Raw genomic sequence first — 25710 nt, forward strand, 5'->3', positions numbered from 1 at the left:
TCCCTCCTCTCTTATTTATTAACATTAGTAATATGATCATGTAGCGCATGGACCAGGAGAGGGTGGAGCGCGAGGCGCTGGAGCAGCCCAAGAAGCCTGCAGAGAAGCCCCTCAATGGTGAGACTATTTGATACAACGCTCACAGAATTCTCCATGTTTCTGTTCAATTCTGTGTTTGATGTTTGTTATTATATATTGTGTACAGAAGGCGAGCCGGGCACGCCGGGCACGCCGGACCACGAGAAAGAGGAGGGCGAGTGTGACTCCACGCACGGTGCGTTATTCATATCTGCCCTCACATATTTGATATTCACGCTAACAGTCTCTTTTTGTAATCAATAACGGACTCTCAGTGCACCAACTAATAGGATAAAAGCCTATAGTTTCTCATATGTTCATAACTGAAGTAATGTTTTTTTATTTTCTTTCCTAACGTAGATCAATCTCGACATGAGAAAGTCGACTACAACGCTCTTGACTTTGAAGAGGATATTGAACATGAGGGTTTGTATTACTATGTATTGTGCTTAGTTAACGTCTGATTGACAAACGTCTTTGATATACTCGTACGTAAATATTATGTTCGATGTGAAAAAGTGCGTGTCATTGTGTCACACAACTATACGTGATGACCTGCAGATCAAATCACAGCTTGTATGTGTCAAGCAGATCATTGAACCGATTCCTAGTTCAGCTCTATTTATACCTACATAATAGAGTTATGATTTGCCATTCGAACTGCTAGTCAACAGGCAGGTCGTGCCTTGTCGATTTGCATAGTTATAGTTCATCGCGATGAAGAATTTAGTTGTAAAGCCGCAGCTCAGTGGTTCATGTGTATGTGTGGGTAAACTTTTGTACCGGTTCAGTGATGATGTACCCGGTACTGCGGGTGTGATGCAGGTGGTCGTGCGGTGCGTGCGGTGCGTGCAGTGCGTGCTGTGGTGTCTGGTCGCGGGGCGACGCGCGCGACTTCGCCCCGGCAGCGCGCGGAGGCGCTGGCCCGCGCGCTCGGCGTGCACCCGCGCCACGACCAGCTCAGGTACCTCACACAACACCTCATCACATACAAACTTACATTTCATTGGCTGCCACTTTGTCTAAAAGCTCATATAATGATATTAGATGATAGATCGTTTGATTTTTTCTGTGAGCGCGTTCCGTCCACCCCACATCAAGCAGTGGAATACGCGTGGTGGGAGTTGCAAGGCTGTGTGATGGCAGGTGTTGATGACCAACAGGGAGGAGCGTGACACGCGGGAGTACCGCGAGCGACCGCGGCGACGTGACGGCCTGGCCTCCTGTGTGCTGCCCGTCGCGCCCGCGCACCCCGCACACCCCAGCACCACCGCCCCCGCCCCCGCCCCCGCCACCCGGGACACACCGCACCATGCAGACGAGGGTGACGAGGACGCCGGCTACGATCCCTTCAGGCTGCTCCGGAGTACCTTCGCCAGTCATAACAGAGATAGGTACAAAGACCAGAGGTGAGTCTCAGTCACAATCTAAATATATTTTTTTGTAAAATTAGTAAAAAAACATGCCATCTTCTAACTTTAGTTATATTAGCAAGGAAATGTCGATATGTGAATATATAACAAAATAATGACAAATTTCTTCTGGTACAGGAAAGACGAACGTCAAGATCGCAGTGATACACGACGCGAGAAGGAAAAGGAGAGATACAAAGAGAAGGAACGAGACGACAAGCACGACAGACACAGGAGCGAAAGAGACGACCGCAAGCACTCGGAGCATCGCAAGGACGACAGGGAATATAGAAAGGATGATAAAGAGGGAAAGAAATATGACAAAGATATAAGGAAAGATGACAAGGAAGTAAGAAAGGATGATAAAGTGAAAAAAGACGAAAGAGAATCTAGAAAAGAAGACAGAGAGAGTCGCGATCACAGAAGAGAAGAATCGGGGAAAAAGGATAAGGAATCTCGAGACGACAGAGATTCGAGAAAGGAAGATAAAGGTAGAAAAGATGTTAAACGAGAGGAGTCTAGAGACAGAGAGAAGCATAAAAGTGATCGGGCTAGAGAAGAGAGGGATGGAAAGAGCTCTACCAAGGAGAGGTATTAAATTCATAATTACATTTAAAATGTTTAAATTGTGCAAGATTTTAACCCTTAAACAATGTGACAGGACAAAGTCACCCAAAGGTGCAGGCGCAGAGGCGGCGGTGCGCGACACAGCAAAGCCCGTCACTGAGGAGGACAAGAAGAAGGTAAACAGAAATTAATTCATAAGTGTTATTATAGAAAACATTTCGGCAACGGTTTAGTTTCATTTTAGTAAAAAATATGTTGAACATTCAAATTAGTTTGTTATGCAAAATGTTTTCTTACTTTTTGTAAGGCAATATGTATGTATGAGATACGTGTGTGTATGTATGCAGGAGGAGGAGCGCGACGAGGCGCGCAAGGAGCTGATGGAGATCGTGCGCCTCATCAAGTCCCGGCAGCGCGACCGCGAGGCCAAGGCGGCGGGTACGTACACGCAAACTAATACAACAACTTTATTTTATTAATTTGTTTTGTTGTTCTTAATATATTGATTCCATAACAATAACAACATGTTAACGTTCACAATAGAGATGAAGAAGAAGAGGGCCTCGTCCTCTGAGTCTGAGGGGTCGCGCCGCGCTCGCCGCCGCCGCTCCTCCGACCGCAGGCGCTCGCGCAGCCCCAGGTCTCACCTCACACACACACACACCATCTCATACACATATACACATACTAAGTATATTTTTCTTCATTAAAACAACACATGCAGTTGCAACTGTAACAACATAAACGCAAGCCAAAATCAAAACATTTCTCATTAAGTGCTTTAGGGATTTCCAAACTGTTGTCAACTAATTTACTTTTCATTTGAATAAGTACATTAAATGTAAAGTTTGTATTACGAGTTCTATCGTACGTAATTTATATATATATATATGTTGAAAAATATTTGATTAATATTAATTGGTGTGTCCGCAGATCGCGTCACAGCCCGAAGTCGTCGCGTCGTCGTCGCTCTCCCTCCTCCTCCTCCTCTTCCGACTAACACCTCCCTCCTCCCCTCACCTCATCTCACCTCCCCCCCCCACTGCCTCACAAACTATGACCTAACAAACAAAGTCAAAGTTTTAGATTGACCCACTACAAAGTTACGAGGTTAAAAGTGTTGACACCAAGAAAGGTTAATTTGTCAGGAAACGCTTCTGCAGGCACACCGCCACGCCCACAGATGTTTTGGTTAGTATAGTGAAGAAATACTGGTAACATTATGTAGGTTAATGAGGTAAGTATATCACATTTTTATATCTTATATGAATTTATTTCATTGCTTTCAATTATTTTTACATTTACTGTTAAAAAGGACATTGTATGAATTAGGTTTCATTAATATGTAGTTATAATTTTGTTAAGCACTATTCTTCTAATAGTGATTACATTTTGACACTTAACCCGTGAGTTTCTTTTTCATCATCCATGTCTTTCACCTTTAACAAAACAGGGATAACAATATTATTAAAACGGAGACTCTGTTCTCAGAAACCCACGCTAATTGAATTAAGCAATATACTAAAGTGATGTAAAATTATAAATATAAATACGAATATTTTTATATTCTGCATTTATATGTTCTAATGGTTAACATTGCTTGAAATACGACCATAACTAGCCTTTTGCACTTATCTACATAAAACTTTAACTGTGTCAAATTTCATGTTTATTCAATGGTTTTACTCAAAAGGGATCCAAAGTTTTCGTTTCACGTAAAATAATATGAAAATATCTTTGTAAGAAATATAATGTATGAATTTTTATATAGAGCATATGTTTTATCTGCGTTTATCATTACTGCTCACCCTCTGAAGTAAGTCTTCATAATAGATGGATCTGCAAGGGCACTGCTGTGCCCAACGTATAGAAATTCAAGCTAATTTCATGGTGCCTATAAAAATGTCGGTGTACTATGTTTTAAAACTTTAACTATAGAAATATTACTAAGCGACATTTAAGTAAACTTTAAATCACACTAAGGACGATAAAACCATATACACCTAAGTAATTGAAACTCCATTATGTAATAATTGTATCAGATATTATATAATTGTGTGTGAATTAATATTTCTTGTAAAATTAAATGGTATTTTAATATAATTGTCAGGTCACATTACGATTCTTATTCTTATTTTCCCCGTGAATTATTTCAATATTATCTTAATTAACGTGTACTAGATGTATTTGCCTTGTGTACAATTTAATAAATCATTCAAACTTTATATTTGTTTTATTTAAATAATATTAAAATTAGATAAGAGTTTCTCAGACCAAAATCTTCGTTTAAAACATATTGTTATCTCTGTTTTGACAAAGATAATGACAGGGATGACGATATGTTCTATACAGAGATTTTGATTTCAGAAACCAACGGTGAATAAATATGTTCTGACTGCCGCAGTATCATAAAAACATATTTTATCTAGCTCGTTCTATTTGAAAAATATGAGATAACGATTTTTACTGGTGTTCCTGCGGTGTAAACTAATTATAATACAAAGCACAATGAGTCTTGAGTTGCGGCAAAACATCCGTCACGTGGCGTGACAGGAAGGAAAACGAACTATGACAATATTTTGTAGTGAAGTGCCGAAAACTTTGATAATAGTCCGGTTAATTTAGACATTGGAAGACACATAAAGTCCCAACGAGCTGATATGAATTGGTGGATAAGTTCAAAATATAATATAATAATAAATAAAATTTAAATTTCAATCTTATTTTGGGTTTAATTTGACCGGACTAAATTCTAACAGGGAATAGGTAAATGTTAAATTCGTAAAACGCCATCTATTGGTATAAAAACTATTTCACGAAAATATTTTACTTTTCAAGGCACATTAATCGACGAATAATAATTTAATGCCCCTTGGTAACTTTAGGACTATATTAAATTATAAGTACCGATCGCAACCGCTACACCTTATGAGTACCTCTCCGAGATGTTGGTTTCTTACGTTATTTGATTTTTTTTACGTTAACGAGTAATTCTACCTGATAGCATCAATTAAATATAATTTATAACAGCTATAGGTTTGTTGTAAGCTGTATGTTACCATTTTTTTTTCATAAAAATAAGTTGTTGATACGTAAAACATAATTTCTTTTGTAGAGATTTTTTCATATTGTTCCCAAGTCCTTTTTATTAATAATATAAAGTAAGCACAATAATGCCGGCTGATACTCGTCCTTTGTCAACTTTGTTAATTTCCTTATAAATTATATGCTGTAATTTTCCTTGTTTATTTTATAAATTTCTATAAGCGAGAGTTATTTACTGGGAAAGAGGGTCAAAATTTGAATCTAGCGAGAAGCAACCTGTTGGGCTTTTCATTTAAATGCTATTTATTTCACCACAGTTTAGTTGACCTATTTTATTTCATATCAACGGAATTTTCCAGCACGTGTTTTGATATTGCGTTTAATATAATATTCAGTGGTGTATTTAGCTGGCGGCGCCGAGTATCGAGTTTATTTTGTCCGCGTTTCGTGTAATTTGAGATGAACTTGCAAGAATCAGTTTACAAAGCGTCGTAAACACACTGCTTTTGAATCGGTGACGTTATTACGTTCGTAATTATTATTAATTGGTGTTTTTTTGAACGAGTAATTTCCAATTGATTGGAAGATCGATGGGTGCACCGCCGCGACGGCGCCATCAGAGAAGGTTATTAAATTGCGGCATATATTCCTTGATCACGCCGACATTTTTTATACTTGATAAATTGTCATTTGTCATCAACTTATTTGACATTGATTTGATATTTTGATTACACGAAATGAATCGTTAGACGGACATGATTGGCCGTCTAGTTTGTGTTTTAGGTTAGCAATGTTTTTTATTACCAAGGTTAAATGATTCCGTGGGTTCCCATTACCAAATCATCTTTATTACTTATTATATTTGCCTGGTATTTTATAATGTTCTTAATTTAAACCTTTTTAAATTTTTAATTGATTAAAAGCTACAATTGAAGACGATTTTTCAAGAACACACACAACTAACAATTTTCAAATCCAATTTCGCTGTGGCGATGAGCTTTTGTGGAAATTTTTGAGACATTTTTCACTTTCGATGTCTTTCCCACGGTGGTGGAGGACGGGAGTAGGGGGGAGGGGTTAGTAATAGGGTGCCGGATTACGTCACACGTGAGAATGTCCCGCGGCGCGATGTACATTGCTGCTTTCTCATTGACCCCTGCCCTGGACAATTGCACTGGCCCAGCCACTCACGTCATCTACGAATACGTAACGCTCAAAATTAAATCACCATCTCTAGAACAGCGTTCATTAGTGTCTTCTTTACTTATATTTTAAAAGCAGAAAGCAGTACAAAAAATGTTAGAACAAAACTTACAAAATAAATTACCATTTATTAATCTACAACAAAAGAAATTACATTTTCAAAAGATATCAATTATAAAAGAAAAACATATTATATCATAGTATTTCTTGGCTAATGTTATCTATATACACTTGATGAAATTGGGACGTCTGTATGTAATATCAAAGTAATCATATTACGTACACACGATGTTTCCGTTACATATAATCAAAAACCAATTTTTGAAATTTCTGTTTCGCTTTAATTGCGGGAAACTCCGAAACGACTGAACAGATTTTGACGGGAATTTTACTGGTAGGTTACTAATTTATGCAGGCATATGATAAAAAAATAATGTTATCCTTATTTTTGTTCTAATTTTTATCCTGTGTTATGGTTCTGAGTTGCGCCGTGCGTCGTGCGTCGTGCGTCGTGCGGCGTGCGGCGTGCGTCAGCGGCGCTGCAGTCGCCCTGACCTACCCCTACGCGCCGCGCGTTACACCGCACAACGCAACCGCACCACACAACCGCACACGATTCTTATAATACATAGTTTCATATTTGCAATAATACGCTTACAATATTTAATGTTAAGTATGTCTTTTAAACTTGATATTAGCATGTTACGTAATGTACGGAAAATATTTTTTATACCAAACATAATATAACAATCATAATTGTATGCTTCAGTCTGTCAGTAACATTTTAATATAACTTTTTAAATTACTATTTAAAAAAAATATTTAACGTAATAATCCCTCCACATGCTTGCAGTCCACTGACACTAGATCATTCAACTTTTAATCAACCAGCTGGAAGTTATCGAAGTTATCAATTACACAACTTTTTTCTTTACCAACACTTCGTGTGTTGATTGAACATAATTGTTTACATATACAACGCTCCCTATCACTTGGTTTGCACAAAAAAAATCAGTGGAAAGCGATCGATGTACCTCATGACATAGTTTGGATGCAACGCGCGTGCTTGAAAGCGGAAGTATAATGCGATTATCGATTTGCTTATGACAGAAAATGCGTTGAATGGACGAGGAGCAAGGAGGCGCGGGCGGGAGCGCGGGGTGGGGGCGGGGAGCTGCAGCATGGCGGCCCCGAGGCGCGCGCTTTCGATGCTGGCCATATCGATATTCTATACCGGTTATATGATTTTCATTTAATCTAATGTGAATTCATGTTTTTGTAATAATTAACTTGACGTAGAGTATTGAAAATGAACTTAAAATTGCACGTGGATGTAAATAAATAATTATTACATAGAAATTTTTACATAACAGTCAGTAGATATAGAAGATTAAGATAAAGCATATCCTAATTGCAATCACAAATCATATGATTTATAACTGTTTTTTATTCAAACTAAAAGATTTGAAAGATGTAAATAAATATAAAATATATAATGAATACCATACGTATATAACGTACTGAACAAAATTATGTAGTAGTATGTAATTATTCTCCTTATGATACACCTGAGTAAGTTCTTAAGGACTGCAAAGGTTGCAGTAATTACAAAAAAGCGACAAATAGAAAGATTGCTATGAAGGCTTTTAATGAGTTGTCGATTAGTTAGCGAGACATCGAGTGATGGCGGGTCGCGGTGCGTGCCTACGGGTCCCGCCGCCGCCCGCGCTCTCCGCGCTGCTGTCACGCCGCGCCGCGCCGCGCCGTCAGTGCGCCGGTGGGAGCGGGCTGCGCCGCTCGTGTTCTCGCAGCCCGCTAGTCGACGATCCCGCGTGCAGTGCAAATGATTTTGTTTTTATGGCGCTCATATTACTACAAGTGTTGGTGCTGGGTGTGACCGCGGCGGCAGTTGACGGTGCGTGTACCAGGTTCTCTCCCGGGCACCACGTGGCCCGGGCCGGCATCGGACTCTGTTTACAGCGGCCGACGCATGCGCCTCTCTCGGGCGGCTGCAGGTCAAACACCGGCACAAACTACGGAGGTTCTATATACGTGTTTGTGGCCCGACAAGTAAGTTTGGTTGTAGTTGTAGGTCGCCGCGCCGGCCGCCGGGGACGCTGCACCGGGGAATCGTCGATGCTCTCGTTTGTTTATCCCGTTCCTCAAATATTCTCCCTCAATTTTCTATTAGATGACATTCCTATAATATATGTTTGTTTGTCATGCGGCGACCATAACATGAGTACGTTTAATGTAAATGTAGAATAATATAACATCACAACAAAACAACGAGTTTGTAATAACATAGTAAATATTTGAAGTCCTTCGCAATGCCTTGAAATATATTTGAAACTTTGATGTTAGTGAATCAGAGGTTGCGGTGTGTGAGGAAGGGGTAGTGGTGGTGGTGGTGGGGGGGGGCACAATAAACACGCGTCAATAGCAGTAGATGGTGTTCAACACAAAACTCGTTTGTGTTTCGTTATATTATTATTATGATTATATCTTCCTAACGCGGCGCGTTGTTCTCTGAAACCTTGCTGCGTAATAACAAACAAAATGAATTTTGTTTTTATTATAATTGTTAAAGAACAGTCCCAAGTAATATGACGCCCGTGGGTCGAATTTCCTGTAAATTTCATAAAATGACTAAAACATTATGAACTATAAAATTATTTAATTAACATAAACACTATTCAGTACAAATTTATTAATATTACTATTTTAAAAATTCGTCCTCGAGGCGGAAAAGTCGCGGTCGTTTACTAGTAGATAAATAATTTAGTAGTGGTAGGAACCAGGGACCTTGAAACCAGCGATCCGATACTATACCGACCACTGACCTTGGATATTATGCCTTTATTGTATTCCAATTGAAAGTGGTTTAGTAAACATCATAGTCATAGTACGGGCGTCTAATGTACTTTGGTGACTATTGCATTTTTGGTTTTGACGGTTCTACCATTGATTTTTTTTCTGGTCTTGGTAGCGATAAAACCTTTGTTATATTTCTTTTTCAGCTTGTGGATATCCAAAACATAATTTACTAAAGTCCTATATTGTTGTTTCTGTCTTAATATATTACCATCTCTCTCATCTCATTGAAAAAAAAGAAGACACTGTAGTTTTTCTACGCAGTCTTTTGAAAATGACGATAAAATGTACAATAGGTATATCACAGAGCGGTATTACATAAAAGGTCTATGATTTATAGAGATGAGGGCAGGTTATTTGAGAACGCGGTCAACAATAGGTTCTTTGTAACGCTACAATTGACTGAGTTCCTAGGAAATACTTAACTACCGAGTAACACGTGGTTGGAGATTCGTTATTGTACCCGGTATTAGATTATTACGAAATTTGATGTTTAAAACTATAATTGTCCGTTGTCAAACACTCGTGGAAAACTGTTAACAATTTTTATTTGCATTTTTGAACACGCTGTTTAACGATTGATAATGAAAAACCGAAATATTAAGGTTATAGAATCAAATGTTTTTGATATTCAAATAAATCGATTCATTTGACGAAAAAGGTTACATCATTTAAAGGATCTAAGGCACGTAACTATTTACGTTGGATCAATCGAAACATAATACAACGCTATTGATGCTGCGAGTAAAAGCTATTATGTAATAAATACATAAACTCTACTCATATACAGCTTTGTAGACCTTTAGCTGGAGGACAATGTAATCTAAATGGTAAACTTCTCCGAATAAATGTTATTATAATGTCCTTATTCTTATATCCTGGGATAGATCTGCCCGCGGCACGGTACCGTAGCTTAACGATATGTTTTTGTGGACATTTTATTTTAAATACTTATTAACGTAAGAGTAATCTTATTTCTTACCAATATAAATGCGAAAGTTTGGATGTATGGATGAATGAATATTTGTTAGAAGATATCACTAGGACGGCTGCATGAATCTCGCTGAAATTTGACATAGAAGTAAAACATGGCCTGGAAGAACACAGAGCCTGTTAATTAAGTTATTTTAATTTCGCGCGGACGGAGATTCGCGTGACATGTAGTAAAACAAAAGATTAACATCATTTGTAAAGGAACGTTCAGAAGACAAACAAACTATTTTGTGTTGATACATCTCTCGCAATGCATAATCTTTACTAATCTTTAGCTGTCGAGAAAATTATAAAAACAAATTACACAAAAATAAAAACAGTCTATGTGTTTAAAATGTCTACACTAAATTAGATGGGAAGCAATCTCGCATTTCTATTTATAGAAAATAAATAAGATTAATCTAGATCCCGACACAAAAATACTTTGGCGTCGCAAATAAACGCTGAAAGTCAAATGGGGCACCTTGGAAAACACGAATCACGTAATATTGTCTTACTTAACTCCGACAAGGGAAGTAAATTTTAATTAAATAAAGACACAAATAACACTAGCCATATTCGCAATAAAAGGAAATACGGATGGATAAGTTCAACTCTTATGTAGGAAATATTTAAATTAGCGACCATCCTTTTGTTCTTCCAGAGTATGTTCTACATCTGTGCCAAATTTCAGCGAAATTCATGAAGACGTTCTGGAGATACCTTCAAACAAACAAACATCCAAACATTCTAATTTATATAAGTATGATAATGAAATAACACAGTAACGTTGAATTTAAGTAAATATTATTTACGTTATTTTACACAATTGGAAATAATTTAAACGTTTTTTTTTTTAAATTTCTGATCGACTGTAGTTAAATTGTACTAGTTGTTTCTCTTACTAGTTTAGGAAGGTTAAATGGTCGTAGTAAAAATAAATATCTGGATTAAGTATTAACATTGCCGACGCGTTTCAAAATAACTTGATTGTAAACTTTGCGATTCTTTCGCTACTTACAAAAGAATAAATAGGGGTTGGATTATAATTCCTGACCTTTTTCCCGCCTTCAAAACTCCGGGTAATTCTTTCGTGGATTAATACGACCGATTTTATGGTATCGAGTGTTTAACTTTGTACGTTAATTCTGTAAAGTTAACTTCGTCTTGAAAACTTTACAATGGGTCAGAAGAGAACAATCTAATATGCCCGTTAAAACTTTGCGATCCAAATTCATATCAAGTAAATATACTTAGGTTTGACTTTGAATTTTATCCTAAATCTATGAGCTGGATAGACTCAGTCACTGGACTGTCTTCTTATAATACAAAGCTTTCACTATTTTTAGACATTAGTTAGAAAGCTTTGACGTGAATGTCGCGCTTTCGTTACCAAGTCAAGTGTCAGATTGATTAGTGAGGGGACATAAACGTTGACATATTAATAAAGCTAGTGTTGCGCCGATACACCGGTTCAGAGCCGGATTTTCTTCCTAAAACCACATTAGACATTTTACACTTAACTACTCTGTATACTAAAGAGTTCCAATTTGATGTTTATTTTCTTAATTTCGGAATGAAACGAGATATACAATAAATACACAAGAGATAAATACAATAAAATAGAATATTATAGTGTTGTTCCAACTCAGTTGTAAACGATGTTGCGATGAGGTGGATCGATCATAAACATAACAAGAATACCACTAAAGCAGAAAAAAATAAAATGACTGATAATAAAAGACAGCATCAAACGCGGTCCGTAACTTAACTAATCAAGTTATTTATTACGAGAAGAGGCCAAAGTGTTGTATCATTTAATTACAGTTAGTAAATTGTTTTGCTGCTATTACTCTTCTTCCTATAGTTTATTGTGACTGTGAATTATTGAGATTCTAATTCTATTTATATGAAGGTAAAGCTCAATTTGGTTTAATCGTCATTGGTGCAATTGTTAAATGCTTGACCGCACCGGACCGAAATCAGTGGCTCCAGTTTTAATCTTCAACCAATGTACCAATGTGTTATCGATTTTCGAATTTCATATGTACATTTTCTCAGACGTTGTTACCAAAAATAACGTGATGCAATCTGTATATATGTACGAGGAAACTCAAAGATATGTGTGAAGTCAACCCGCACTGTGCGCGGTTGACTTTAGTCTAATCAACTTAACCACGACGCATAAGAAGGGAATGAAAACTTACACGACTGCTGATACAGATGTTGCAGGAGTAATACTGTGCTAGGATGATACTAATGTTTAAATAGGTTAATTTCAAACACTATGTCACCGAAGTAAGCATGTTAATAATACAGAAAAGGTAATTAGAAGCAAATAAATCAAAAAGCAATTGTTGTGGTGTAGATTTAACGATGGTTAATGTTTAATACATGTGCTGTACACCAGGAATTGTTCTACACTACTTTGAATTATTCAGTTAATTCCGCGCCGGCCGTTCTAACGCTGAGCTCATCCGCTGACAAATTCAAAAGGCATCGCATTGTGTACGCACTTGACTTAAAACACTATAATTATTTTATTGTTATCAGTAATAGATAACTGGAATAATTCTACTGACTACTACCTTGGGAGAGAATACGATTTGATATCTCACAGTTTTTAAGACATTACGGCTATAAGGTTATAATATCCTATGGTATTTAAAGACTTCATAAGGAAGACTCACTATATGTTTTATTGAATGTTTAACTAGTACTAACACACGCATAACCAAGGAGATTTTATCTATAGGTTGCGGAATATGAAAAACTGTTTTATGAAATGTCGTTACTGATCAGAATGACCTATATAAAATGTCTTTTAGCGATTTACTTATATTAACTGGTGGTTATAGCATGTCGTTAGCAGAACTTTGATAGTCCGCAATAAATCCTCACAACTTTACTGTCTACGTAACGAGCCGTGCCCGATGTGAACGCAACGCGCAACTTTCAGCTGACAACACGCGAACTTTATCACTTTCATATGTTTTCCTTATGCTTTCTTGTTATTAATTTTATCATATAATTTTTCTGTGTCGCGAGAATCGTATTGCGCGCGCGATCGCACAACGTCTCCGGTCAGTACAGGCGTAGTGACTACATGTCAACTCTATAGATTTGCTCCGACAACTTGAAAATTGCAGCAACATTTTCTTAGCATTAAAAAAACTGCCGATCATCATCACTCTCACAAGTTTTAGTTATGAATATCAAGGATTAAAAGTGACTTCATTAGCCTAGATACTAGATAAAGTAACTTTTCTTTTATCAGTTTGCACGTCTTTGTTTTTTTATTTTTAAATTCACTTGATAAATATGTATAATTCGTTTCATTTTGATGGTGGAGGCGAGATGAGGCGTGGAGTTGACTCAGAATATCAAAGATGCTCAATACTCATGGAAGAGACGCTCATGTTTACATAATGAGCACTTCCCAATCACGCATAACCAATGAGCCAATCTCATCATTTGCCCATCAGTCTTCCATCGCGATTACGCTTGCTTTAACGACGTCTACATAACTATGTATATATCTATGTCATCCGACGTGCCTACGCGCTTCTCTATAAATCCTTCCTGACTAGATCCGCGCCTAGATAAAACTACGTTCGCGGAAAAAACCTGACCAGCAACTGGCTCGCGTGCTACTCATGCGCTTTATCTCTCCACGGTTCTCACGATTTGTGCTAGATTTTATACTTTTTGCTCACTTACGACTTAGGATATTTCACAACGTTTAAATCCGAAGGTTATCCATGCTTGTTTACCTAAACTTATCACGTTTTTTTTAAACCTAATTAGGTATTAGAGCCGTAAATTTTTCCTATGTTTATCCAAAATAGAATCACGAGGTTTATATGTTTGTAGTTTACTAAATTTTACTGTACCTTACTTTATTGTGAAAAGTAAAGCTATTTTTGTTGGTAATCTTTGATCCAATATTTCGCATGTTCATTGTGACCTAAGCTTACGAAAATCGAAGACCGAAGGGATCATGACCGGGATTATTTGGACGTACAATTAATATTGTAAGATGTTCCCGCGGCAAATGGGCAGACCGCCAAAGCTTTAGGAAATAGGTGCTATGTGAATTGTATGTAAATGCCGGACGATATTTGTGTAATATCATTGCCCATAGCGATTCTCGAACGTGTTTAGGGCACTACAACATTTTGCTCGTCTATGATACGGAGAAATAGGGTTCAAGAAGATTAGATCTTTGATAGAATTGTGAAATTTGTATTTGTAAGTGTAAAAATTCGGACTGACTGTTAATGGATCTTATCTTATAAGGTATGTTTGCTTTGCTTGTTCGCTTACATTTCTGATGATATTCTAACACGTAAGTAAGATATTTATAATGTATTTAATATTCAACTAGTACTGCGCTAATGGCAGGTTCCGCTGCGTGTCTTGAAATTCAATGTGACTTCAAAAGTTACGAGTGTCGGACAAATTTTACTACTTGATATATTTCGACTGTCTGTGTAAAGTATTAACATTCAAATTTGTAATTTCTTGTATCTGAATGGAATACGTATGATTGTGGGATCAAGGCTTGATTCGCTAACTGGGAACAAATTGTCGTCGATGCTTGATAGGTTCATTATTTATCGATGTAGGTTTAACTTTCGTCACGTAACTTCTGGTACGTTTAATGAAGGAAAGGACTTCAGATGGATTTAATTTTACTGTTTTGGCTATTCAATAGTTCTTTGTTTTACTCATATTATATGTTAATGTTTAGATGGATGAATGTTTGTTTGAAGATATCTCCAGAACAGCTGTATGGATCTCGATGAAATTTGCCATACATATGGAACATATTCTGGAAGAACACATAGGCTACTAATGATGATTTGTGTTTAACTACGCGTAGACGGGAACGCGGGTGACCGTTAGTATTCTATGAAAATAAGGCTTGACTATAGTCAAATCATCATTTTAAAATGAAAACGCACTGCTCTTGTTTATCTGCGTTCATGTATATTACAAAAACCATAAACAATATGACAATTTATGAATGAATCTATAAATATACTTTCCAATTAGAAAAATAACAAATCAAATTCATTTTTGGAGTGCGCAGCGGTGCGGGTCGGGATGGGGTAAACGCACCCCTCGACTGTTCAAAATGCTTTGCTATAGGTCACAGGCCGATGTACTGCACAGCCTAGGGTTTGCACATCTTTTGGCAAAATAATTAGATTACAAAATGTTGTTATAATTATATTCACATATAATTTGTCTCGGTTATTATGTAATGCTTCAACTGTTTGTTTTTTAAATAAGACTTAATGTAATATATAGCGTACTAATGTGTTTACGACAGCATGTTTTGCACATTTTCGCATGCTACTTTGTTGTTTGTGACAACCTTGTTAGAGTAGAACGTAGTTTGTAAGGGCCAAAGTCCTTTCGGCAATAGTTCGTCGGTTGAAAATCGAAGCGGCGCGGTGTAGTGGGCGACGTGCGGGGGGCTAACGCGTGCGCCGCAAGGTCAGGGGCCCCGAGTGAGACGCGCGCATTTTGCTGCGATCCTTCGCACGGCCGCTCGCCCGCTCTTGCAATTATTCGTTGACCAATCAACGGAACTGGTCATTACCTACCACGGATGTGGTCTATGATAATTAAATAAGATTTGGCGCAACACAATTCTTCTTCTCCCAAGGAATGTTTACTAGTTTCGTCGTGGTATAGAGTAATTGAACTCGCACGAATGTAGACTTCTATAATTACATGACGTGTAAAAAACAAAAAACGCGCTGTGTTCTAGGCTTCGATTAGCAATAATAATGTATTGATAGTTAGGCTAAGAGCTGGGATATAAAAAGTTGGTTCCGCGGAGTCTGGGCCTGTCTAGCTCCGGTCCCGATGTCCGCATGCTGTCGGCGGCCCATTACCCCAGCGCGACTGCTATTGTGCGATGATCTAACTTCTAACAAATTGACATCGTCATGTCATGTGTGAGCTAATGTTATCTTATTTTATATCAACACACAAACATGTTCTATTCAGTTAGTTGTGAATGTGAATTTAAAACTAGCATTTTCACATGAAGATATCATCGCTAAATAAACTGACCGTTATACTGATTTGAGTTTCCTCAAGTTTATACTAATTTTTTTATGTGATTTCATACCAAAGAGTATTTATTTGGTTTATGTATAATTTAAACTGCCACAGCATGTTATTGATGAGTATTCAGAAGACCTTCTAGTAACTTAAATACATTAGAGCGTATCTGTATAATTAAACCCTCGTCCGGTTTGTAAAAACTAAACAAGCGTAATAAAATTGCTTTGTATAATTAAGTAGGTCAGTGGGTTGCTGAAGATAAATGGTCTTTGACACCTCTCTGCCATTAGTTATTATGCAGCTGTCATCCGCGCCTCATGAATGCATAAGAGAAATGACTTTGCAGCAAATAGAAGGCAGGTCTCCATGGTACGTCGTTCGAATGGTAACTATACTAATAACTACAGATACGGACTTGTCTATCATAGATGAATAATATTTATTTAATTTATTTATCACTTTATATTTTAAAATGACGTAAAAAATGTCAATTTAGTATTATAGGTATATTAAAAAGAACATTATTACAGATAAATGACACGCGTAAGTAATTAATTTTAATAAAAATCCCTGAATTCGAATCTGAATGGTTCTTGGAAGTCGTAGTTAATACGCGTTCGGCTTATCGCGCCCCCCCGCGGTCACTTTTGGCTAGATTTAACCGGAAACGTAACTGATAAGTGCCGCCTTGTGCGCTCGAGGCCCCATCTGGTGTTCAGATGACATCATGTTTCGCACCCGGTGAAAGCCTACTTAGAGGCCTTGTATAACCCATAGATACCACTAAAATGTACGCACAATTCATTAGCACTACATATGTGCGAACGTTATACAATACACGAAATATTTTTTTCGTACAGTTCGTTTTAACGCGTAATCGGAGTAAACATCACTTAAGTGCGGCAGTTTCCTAACTATTTTGTGTTTGTTGTTAAAATGTTTTACCCAAATTTGGTTGTAAGATTTGATAATCGCTAACGTAAGTGTATGCGTGTATAGTCAAGGTCGATTGCTATTTATATAAACAGACACACAAACACGTCGCACACATAATGTGATGATCATTCAAATAGAAATTTACGGAAATTAATTAAATTTTAATGTTGTGTTTTTAGTTTTAAAGCTAAGTACGTAAAGCTAAATTAATTTGTCGTATTATAATTTGCAATATTTTCAAGATAAAACTTAAGCGGACCCAGTCGTTTATAACCTAAATAAGTGCTTAGGGATAAGCTTCGTCTTAAAAGAAGGCTGGTCGCGCTGACCTTCCCCAAGCGGGCCGTTGCGCCCTCACGACGTATTATTACACCGTCGCCGACGACGCGAGGGGCGGAAATAAGACAAGACTAGCTGCCGGCTCTAAGACCTTCTTTACCAACGATAATGCCAAAACTTTATTAACGATTTTAAATTTTTTTTCTTTTCAAAGCCAAAGAGACTAAAGTATTTGGTGGACATGGAAAAATTCTTTTATTTTAAAACTGAGAAGTTAGCAATCAGTGTGCAACTTTAGAATATTAAGACCAAGGTACAATTTTCAAGAAAAGGAAAACGAAATTGTGATACAGCATTAAGTAACATGTTTAAGTTCGCAAACGCACAGTTTCTGCTTAATTGAATCTACATTAAAATACAAGAATACCAAAATTTTCGAAGTAAAAAAATGAATAATACTCATCACGCTTGTATTATATAAATTTCCAACAATTAATCAAAGGCACAATAAATCTTATAAAAGAACATCCATCATTATTAAATACAAGGAAACGCTTCAAGAGTCAATCGTCCCCCGCGCCACCCCGCGCCCTAGAAAAACAACCCCGAGAAATGAGGTCGACGTACACACTCGCATAATCAATCTATTAATCTGCTCAACACAAATTAAATCCTGTTTACGTACTATTTTACTATGTTTACTTTCCCTTCGACTAATTAAATGTTACAAACACTACCACTTCGATACTTTTTAAAGTAAAAGCTTTAATACGTAAAATGTTATGTTATAAGGACTTTAATACAAAATGAAAACTTTATTTTCCATAATTGAGAGCCTCGGTGGCTCAGGGGTCAAGCACTTGACTTGCAGTCTGCAGGTCCTGGGTTCGAATCCCGCCATGTACCAATGTGTTTTTCGATTTCTGATTTACATATGCCCGACGTTCTTACGGTGAAGGAAAACATCGTGATGCAACCTGCACATATCTGAGAAGAAATTTAATTATACCAATCCGCACTGTACCAGCATGGTTTACTATGGCCTAGTCACCCGTGACTTTGGGTAGGCTCCGAGCCCCTCAGTAGTCGTATAGTGAGCTGATGATGAATTTCCATCATTGAACTATTGGTTTTATTAAACGCCGAAATACTAATTACTTGCCAATAACAAACGTATTTCCATGAACTGTGTCAGTTATTACTTATCTATCTAATTTGGAATATACTTTAGTAATAGTGATACATTTTTCTCCTACCAAATATACAAGTTTTGATAAATCTACATAACAAAACATCGTGTTTCGGAAACACAACGCCAAACAGCTGCATGTCGATTTAATTCTCGTTTAAGAATCGCGTAGTAACTTAGACAAGCAAATAACGTTTTTTATGTGCATAGGGATTTGTCCAAGGACGCCACGTCGCCACACCGCCACACCGCCACGCCGGGCCGGCACGCTTCCATTCAAAATCACTTCTAACGAAACAATTCACCAGGTTTAGGGCTGTGCTGTGATGTGTATCGATGTTTTTCCAATTGATATAGAATTTATAGGATATTTGAAATTGACCGTTGTATAAATAAGTTAAATACTGCTCAATAAAGTACTGTAAGAATGTAACTGCTGCGCAGTTATCAAAATGAATACTGAAAATCATGGATAAGATTTTTTCTGATGTGTTTATTAGCTCTATATTAATTTAACGATGACGGATAAATCATGTCGTATTGGACCAAATAAGTAGAAGCAGGGCACTTGTTCTAACAACTTTATTACTGTAACTACATATAGATACGTGTCTGATTGTCGTTATAAAGTAGTCGCATTTCGTGATAATTAGTAAGATAGTTGCCTCGCCTCGTAAGTCGTTGCTAGATGAAAGCGTGCCGCGCAACTACAGTCTAGATCGTAATATCATTCTCACAATGTTCGATAAATTGCAACGTACGTGATATATCAATTTGGGCGAGCGCGACACGCTCTGTTAAACTATATAATAATTCATGGTTTTACGAGCATTTTTCAAGTCAATCTGGTTTTTGCTGTAATTGAGCGTCGAGCGTGGCCCGACATGTCTCGATGTGAATTCACAGATCACGCCTCGTGGTACCCATAACAATTTGTTTGTTGTTCGATAATAGAATAATTCGTTCGGAACCTTTTTGCGTACGTATTTTTTATTATATTCGCTAACGTGCCGGGTGTGTGCAAACGTTACATTATTTTTTATCTCTTCGAATATAATCTGCGCAGTTCAAACGATGTTTGTGCGTTAATTTAAACACTCGTAAACGTTACTACGTCTCTGTAACACGATGGACGTAAAATTATTTCATGAATGGCTTTTTTCTGCTTGACGTAATTTTCAACACAATTTTTTTACATGGTTTTCAAAATCTGTAGATATAATCTAGGTAACTCAGGTCTTTATGAACAAGTATTTTTCGCATTCATCGCATTTTTTGTGTGATTGATCTCTTTTTCAATTTAGTTGTTAGTTTAATCGATGTTTCATCGTGTCGCGATATCGATAGGTTGTGTACCGCACTAGGGGCCAGCGGCCGGCTCTACGGCCAGGTCGTTACGGGCGCGGCCGGAATCGTCTGTACGGGATCAGGTTCGGCGGGTATCCGCGCAAGCAGCATTTGTCTCTTTGTCTGCGCATGTGTGCGGCATTAGGAAGCTCCTGTGGGAATGCGCCGCACTGCCCGAGCTGCGCACGGGGGCTATTGAAAGGTCGACGGGAAACCGGATTCGGTATACGAAAATCCTTTTAATTGGTACGTTTTTATTCTAACTGGATTTTTTGGCTATGTCTGCGAAGGATAAAGCTACGTCTATTCTCTAGCTACTTAAGCGATGTAGGATTTCTATTTTTTATTTCTCCCGACTTTACGTGACCTTATTCTATGATCTCATAGAATCTGATAGATCATAAAGGACGTAATTCTAGACATCAATTAAATCAGTTCATGATGGACATACGGAGTTTTAGTAAAACATAATTTTATTACATTGTCAGGATAAATAATGGAAACTTTTTGTTGGTTCGATTCTAAATTAACTTGTTTCTTGGTACTTCAATTTGGTAACCTGAACCAATATCGTTTTCTTAGAATTTACCGACAATACAGATAAATGAAAACGTTTTTATTATATTTTTCCTAACACAGGTAAATCAGCACACATTTTTGATGAACAAGATTTTAAATTAACAGACCAATATTCAAAGCTTCAAATTAAACTCAAGGCATTAAGATAATGACACATAACATACGTAAGTTTATAGAAGGAGGGTGTTCTATCCCCCGTCGTCAGGGGGCGCTACCGGCCCCATTACCAATTAGTGGATGCGCATTTTGGATGCAGGACACGTTCTGTGACGTCATTCAGCAGATCCTCGGAGTACAAGCTTGTAATATCCCAATAAATTCGATTATTACGTATTCAACAGGCTTACGCAATTATCTTTGGATTGTAAAACTTTTTTAATATTAATAATCGTGCAATAAATTTATATTTAGATTAACAACTTTAGTAACGATGCGCCTTTGATTTATTTACTCGTTTTCTTTATCGAGTTACGTATTATAAATTAATTTCTCATTTATCATTGCATTTTTAGTTACTATTCCACGATGTTTCAAGGCATCTAATATCACATCTATGTGAAGGTTCTTTAGAATTGAGGTTTTGAACAATTCCGATCTTCGAAATATTATCAGAAATGTGGTCTTCAACTACTATTTATTTTCTATGCATTCATCTTCCTCTGATCCTTTTAAGATATACTTGAATACTTTCGCCTTCCAATCATAATCTACTTGATATCTACTTTTATAACTTTAAGAGATAATTCTAAAACTAAACTAGACGTTTTGCTAACATTTATAACCCGTATATAACTTATTACTCTATTGGTTTTATTCGCTATAAAATCTAAAATTTTTAGTATAGAAGTAGAGATACATAACGAAAATTTAAAAGATACTCACTGTATTTAAATTAGGATACATAATACTGTATGTATTGGATAGGGTCGAAGTGAGGGGAAAGTCGTTAGCTGCCCTTTCTTACTTTGTTCGATGTCCACTCAACAGAATTACTGTGGCCCTGTCCGCCAGGCCCTCTGCTTGTTTGTTAAAAGTCGCCTCTCTTCTTTATAAGGAGAATAAATATATTCCCACACATGAATTGAGAGTGTATTTTAATTTAGAATGTAAAGTTAATGTACAGCGCATATATTTAATGTTGTTAAATCTGTAATGAAATGGAAAAAACACTGACATTCTCATTTGAAGAAGATAACTTTTTCCTAGTATTTCGATAGTGAGAAATACAAATTAGATATCACCAGAATCTTTCATGCGTCTTAAAATTTCAGTAGCCAGTTTCCAGTTTGGTCAAGGTAAAGCTATGTAGAAGATTCGAGAACATTGTGAATTATGTGAGGTTAGTTGTGGCGGAAGACAAGCATCTGTCATCGTTACCGTCCACCCACCTCTTTTGAACTGAGGGCCGAGGGTGTCAGGGTGCCCTGACCTCTGATATACGACTACTCGTTAACTCTTAACCTTGTCGTATTAAAAACATATAAAAACCACTTCACGACCCTATTTTTTATTCACGATAAATTGACAATATAAAATATTATTAAACTTTTTGCATGTATTAAGAAATGTTCTCTGTTAACCTATAATTTGGTTTCGTTGTTGAAATACTAGTTATTTGTGCTTTGTAATTATTACAAAAAGCTTGTTATTAATTCTTTAAAATATTACTAACCTACCTATCTAACGAAAGAGTTATTACAATCGGTTTTGTATAATTCGTGTTTGCGTAAAGCCTTTTTTAGGTATTACTTTGAAAGGAATGTTATAATTAGTGTGTAAGGTGTAGTTGTGCGTAGTACAATGTCCTTGGAAGGTACAACTAAATAGCTTGGTTGGTTTAAAGTATTTGAGTGTAGTAAAGTTAGATCAGATAAATGACATAGGTGTGGAAGTAAAGTGGGTCATACTGCGCAGCGCTTGTTGATGTTTTAGATTTGAACACCTGTCGATTATACTTACAGAGTATGCCCTCATGACACGGTTTTAATTTTTTTTTTATAATTCCTATATCGAAAACGTAAGAACAACGAACGAGAAAACGTTATGATTTTCTGAAGTTACGTACGTGCAAGTTATCTATGATTATGTTTGCACAGTATACGATGTATCGAAACATATGTCGACCCATACGACGAGTTACATCTCTTAAGAGATGGGTTTATCTTTGTTCTTCTGTATGGAGATTAGGCAACTATAGAAACCCTTATTTATATTATAAGGTGGCAAACAAGAAAGCGGCCACCTGAAGCAGCCCATAGACGAACCGCAATTACAATTGCGTTGCCTACCTTAAATCGACGGAGGAGAGGCACGGAAAGAGAATTTTCTCCCGTACTATGCGATCCCTTCTCTATCAAATCCATTACTTCCCCTTCCCATCCTTACAAGCGTGACCCACTTGCAGCGGTCCTCTCAAGGACACAGCGGCGCCAGTCAGCTGCCCTACAAGCATCCTTCTGCACGCTCTAATAAATTTTATTCAAACATATTGTATAATCTTTGCTTTGGTTTTTCATGACACAGAAACTGCTTGAATAGATATTGTGATCCCTTTTAATGTCTTTAAAAACTCGTCGTTTAATAACATGTTCCACTAACCACCAATACCTTAATTGTACATTTAAAATTGCGTTTTGATTAGATGATAATAACCCATAATGTGCTTGATATAGTTATTTCATGTCTTAATAATAAAAAAATTAATTCTCGTTTTATATTAAATTTATCTTTGAATTAAAAAAAAAAACAATTAAATAGCTGATAATTTATCATAATGTCTTGTTTCTCTACGAAAATATGCAGGTAAGTGAAAAAATCTTTCAGAATTCGTAGAAATTTGTATAGAAGCGAGATAATATTGCTTACTTGTGAATTAATCTAAGAGTAGGCAAAAGGCCAATGTTGTAAACAACCGGTCAAAATATACAGACGCGAAAAAAATATATTCGTGTTATCTATTTATATTTGTTGGATGTAGCGAGCGGCGAGGGATGTCCGTTAGTAAGTCAAATGTTGTGTTGTTGGAAATGTGAATGAGCGCCTTGTATTGTGTTTTTGATTCTAGAAAACATCTGTATTTAATATATTATTTATAACTTTTAGACAGAGTTATCAGGCGGACAGGATGTACTCTGTAGCCATAGGTTGGAATCATTTGATGACAATAAATAAAGTAAAATAGAAATCAATTTTCATGGCTCTATTAACACATTTACGCACAAAGTATTTTGCAATGTTAATATCGTAGACAGTTTTATTATTCAAGCAAGAAAGAGTTCCCTGGCGAGACTTATCAGCCGACTGAAGGCCGCCAACAATTACGAGGCGGCGTTAAAATGTCGTCTAGCCGATTGTAACCCCGCGACCGCGACTTTATACTACTACATTCTATTATCAGCCATCTCTGAACACCTCAACGAATAATAGACACATTTTCATACAAAGGTACATCAGATAAACACAAACGTGAGTTCACAACCGTCTGTTAGCCTTTGATTCTTCCTTTGATATTTTGCGCAGCTACGGTACACAAGAAAACAGATTGTGCCACAACTAAGTTTTGTGTTTGTTATTGAACAGACTAACCCTCAACTAGGCCACATCAGGTTAACGCTATCTCTGAAGAATCATTGTGGTGTGTACATAAAATGTGTTAGACAGGCAGCCACAGACGCGACGATAAATCCGGGAAAGCCCATACGGATGGTAGTAGTATCGTATGAAAATGAATAGCGTCTGGCCGTGCGCCGTGCGCCGTGTACCGCCGCGAGAGAACCCGCCGCGCGCGCGGCCCCGGCCGATGAACTCTTACGACATAGATTAACAACATTAGAGAAATATAATCGAACGACGCAATTCCGCGCGAATTATGTCTGTTATTTTTGATTCGCCATTGAGCGGACATGTTGGGGCCCAGCACCAAAGAGTAGACATGCGCAAGACGTGACGCAACTGGACACCGAAACTTGTTCTATTTTTGTTCATTTATTAATCGCGATATAAGCATATCAAAGTGCGTTATAACTAAATTGTCAAATATTGAGTATTATAAGAAATAATTCATTGCAAAGAAAAAAATGGTTTTTAATTTGCTATGATGAGTAGACAAAAATTGTTATTGGATTTGAAAAAGAATTTGTTAATTTCTCGTAATAAATATAATGTACAAAGGAGAAGTTTCGTAGTGTAATTGAATGTCACTTTGATTTCTTTATACCGTATCGAATTAGCATGTCCTGTGACAGTCACGTGGCGCCTAATAAATAAAACAACGTGGGAACGTGGCCGGCATACCTTAGTGTCTAATTAAAAAAGTAATACGCTTGTACTCTTTGATAATTAGTTCACCTTTATGAAACGTACAGACGGACGTTGTATTAAAATGTCATCAATTTGGTAATGTTTATTCTGTTATCAGCTCAGCTAGCTTATGCTAGACGTTTATTTATAGTCATTAATTTGTTTTCAATTTTTATGTATATTATGAATATTAAAACAAAAATTTGATTAATTTTAAATTTAAATCCGAACCAGTATACGTTAATAGATCATAACATGAGGCAGAATATTGTATGATATATGTACATAAAAACAAATTGAGAGCCTTACACCTGTAGGCATCGTTGGCAGTACTTAATGTTTATTGCTGCTTAAATAAAAAATAGTAACTGCTTGGACGTGCCTTGAATGTTACTTTCCTTTAATAAGGTGTAACTATCGAAATTATGCTATTTTAAATGAGGACGACATTCTACGAATGGCATTAGGTAAGAAACTAAAAATTCTCTTCATGTCTGCGGTTGTCTGATCTATGTCGATCGTCACGGCAGTGATCGTTAATGAAGTGTTTTTTGTGGCGTCTTACGCACGGACGTGTTAGGCCATGCGACCTTGTGGCCGCGCTAGACGAATTTAGACGTTACAAATAACAAAACAACGATGGAAACAGCCCGGCCCCCGCCCCGTGCCTTCTGCTCCCCGTGCCCCGCGTGCGGCGTAATGAGGCGCTCTAGGGAGCAAGGGCGCAGAGGCCCGTACGACCCTGTGGGGCCCAACATACTTGCATTTACCTATATTAATACCTTAAGAGAGGTTAAGGACTGTCATTACTTACATTTAGAACATAGTACTTTTAACACATTTGAA

The 25710-nt window shown here is 37.1% G+C and overlaps 2 protein-coding genes across 3 annotated transcripts in view; both read left to right on the top strand.

Annotated features, from left to right (window-relative positions):
* The window catches only part of Moca-cyp (nuclear cyclophilin protein Moca-cyp), a 7532-nt gene extending 3376 nt beyond the window's left edge, over window positions 1-4156 (top strand). The window contains exons 10-19 of one of the 2 annotated variants that reach the window (XM_013312110.1): window positions 45-117; window positions 206-274; window positions 439-504; window positions 904-1042; window positions 1242-1487; window positions 1629-2081; window positions 2152-2233; window positions 2405-2495; window positions 2601-2697; window positions 2991-4156. In XM_013312110.1, coding sequence (XP_013167564.1) covers window positions 45-117; window positions 206-274; window positions 439-504; window positions 904-1042; window positions 1242-1487; window positions 1629-2081; window positions 2152-2233; window positions 2405-2495; window positions 2601-2697; window positions 2991-3057 — 1383 coding nt within the window. In that variant the 3' untranslated portion in view covers window positions 3058-4156. The remainder of the gene's footprint in view (window positions 1-44; window positions 118-205; window positions 275-438; window positions 505-903; window positions 1043-1241; window positions 1488-1628; window positions 2082-2151; window positions 2234-2404; window positions 2496-2600; window positions 2698-2990) is intronic. The other variant, XM_013312118.1, reaches the window with a different exon arrangement.
* A 3832-nt stretch (window positions 4157-7988) lies between these two features.
* The window catches only part of LOC106117020 (immunoglobulin superfamily DCC subclass member 3), a 62504-nt gene continuing 44782 nt past the window's right edge, over window positions 7989-25710 (top strand). The window contains exon 1 of the mRNA XM_013311092.1: window positions 7989-8220. Within this exon, the coding sequence (XP_013166546.1) occupies window positions 7989-8220 (232 nt within the window). The remainder of the gene's footprint in view (window positions 8221-25710) is intronic.

This window comes from Papilio xuthus, unplaced genomic scaffold (genome assembly GCF_000836235.2).
Source record: "Papilio xuthus unplaced genomic scaffold, Pxut_1.1 DF829567.1, whole genome shotgun sequence".
Taxonomy (NCBI): domain Eukaryota; kingdom Metazoa; phylum Arthropoda; class Insecta; order Lepidoptera; family Papilionidae; genus Papilio; species Papilio xuthus.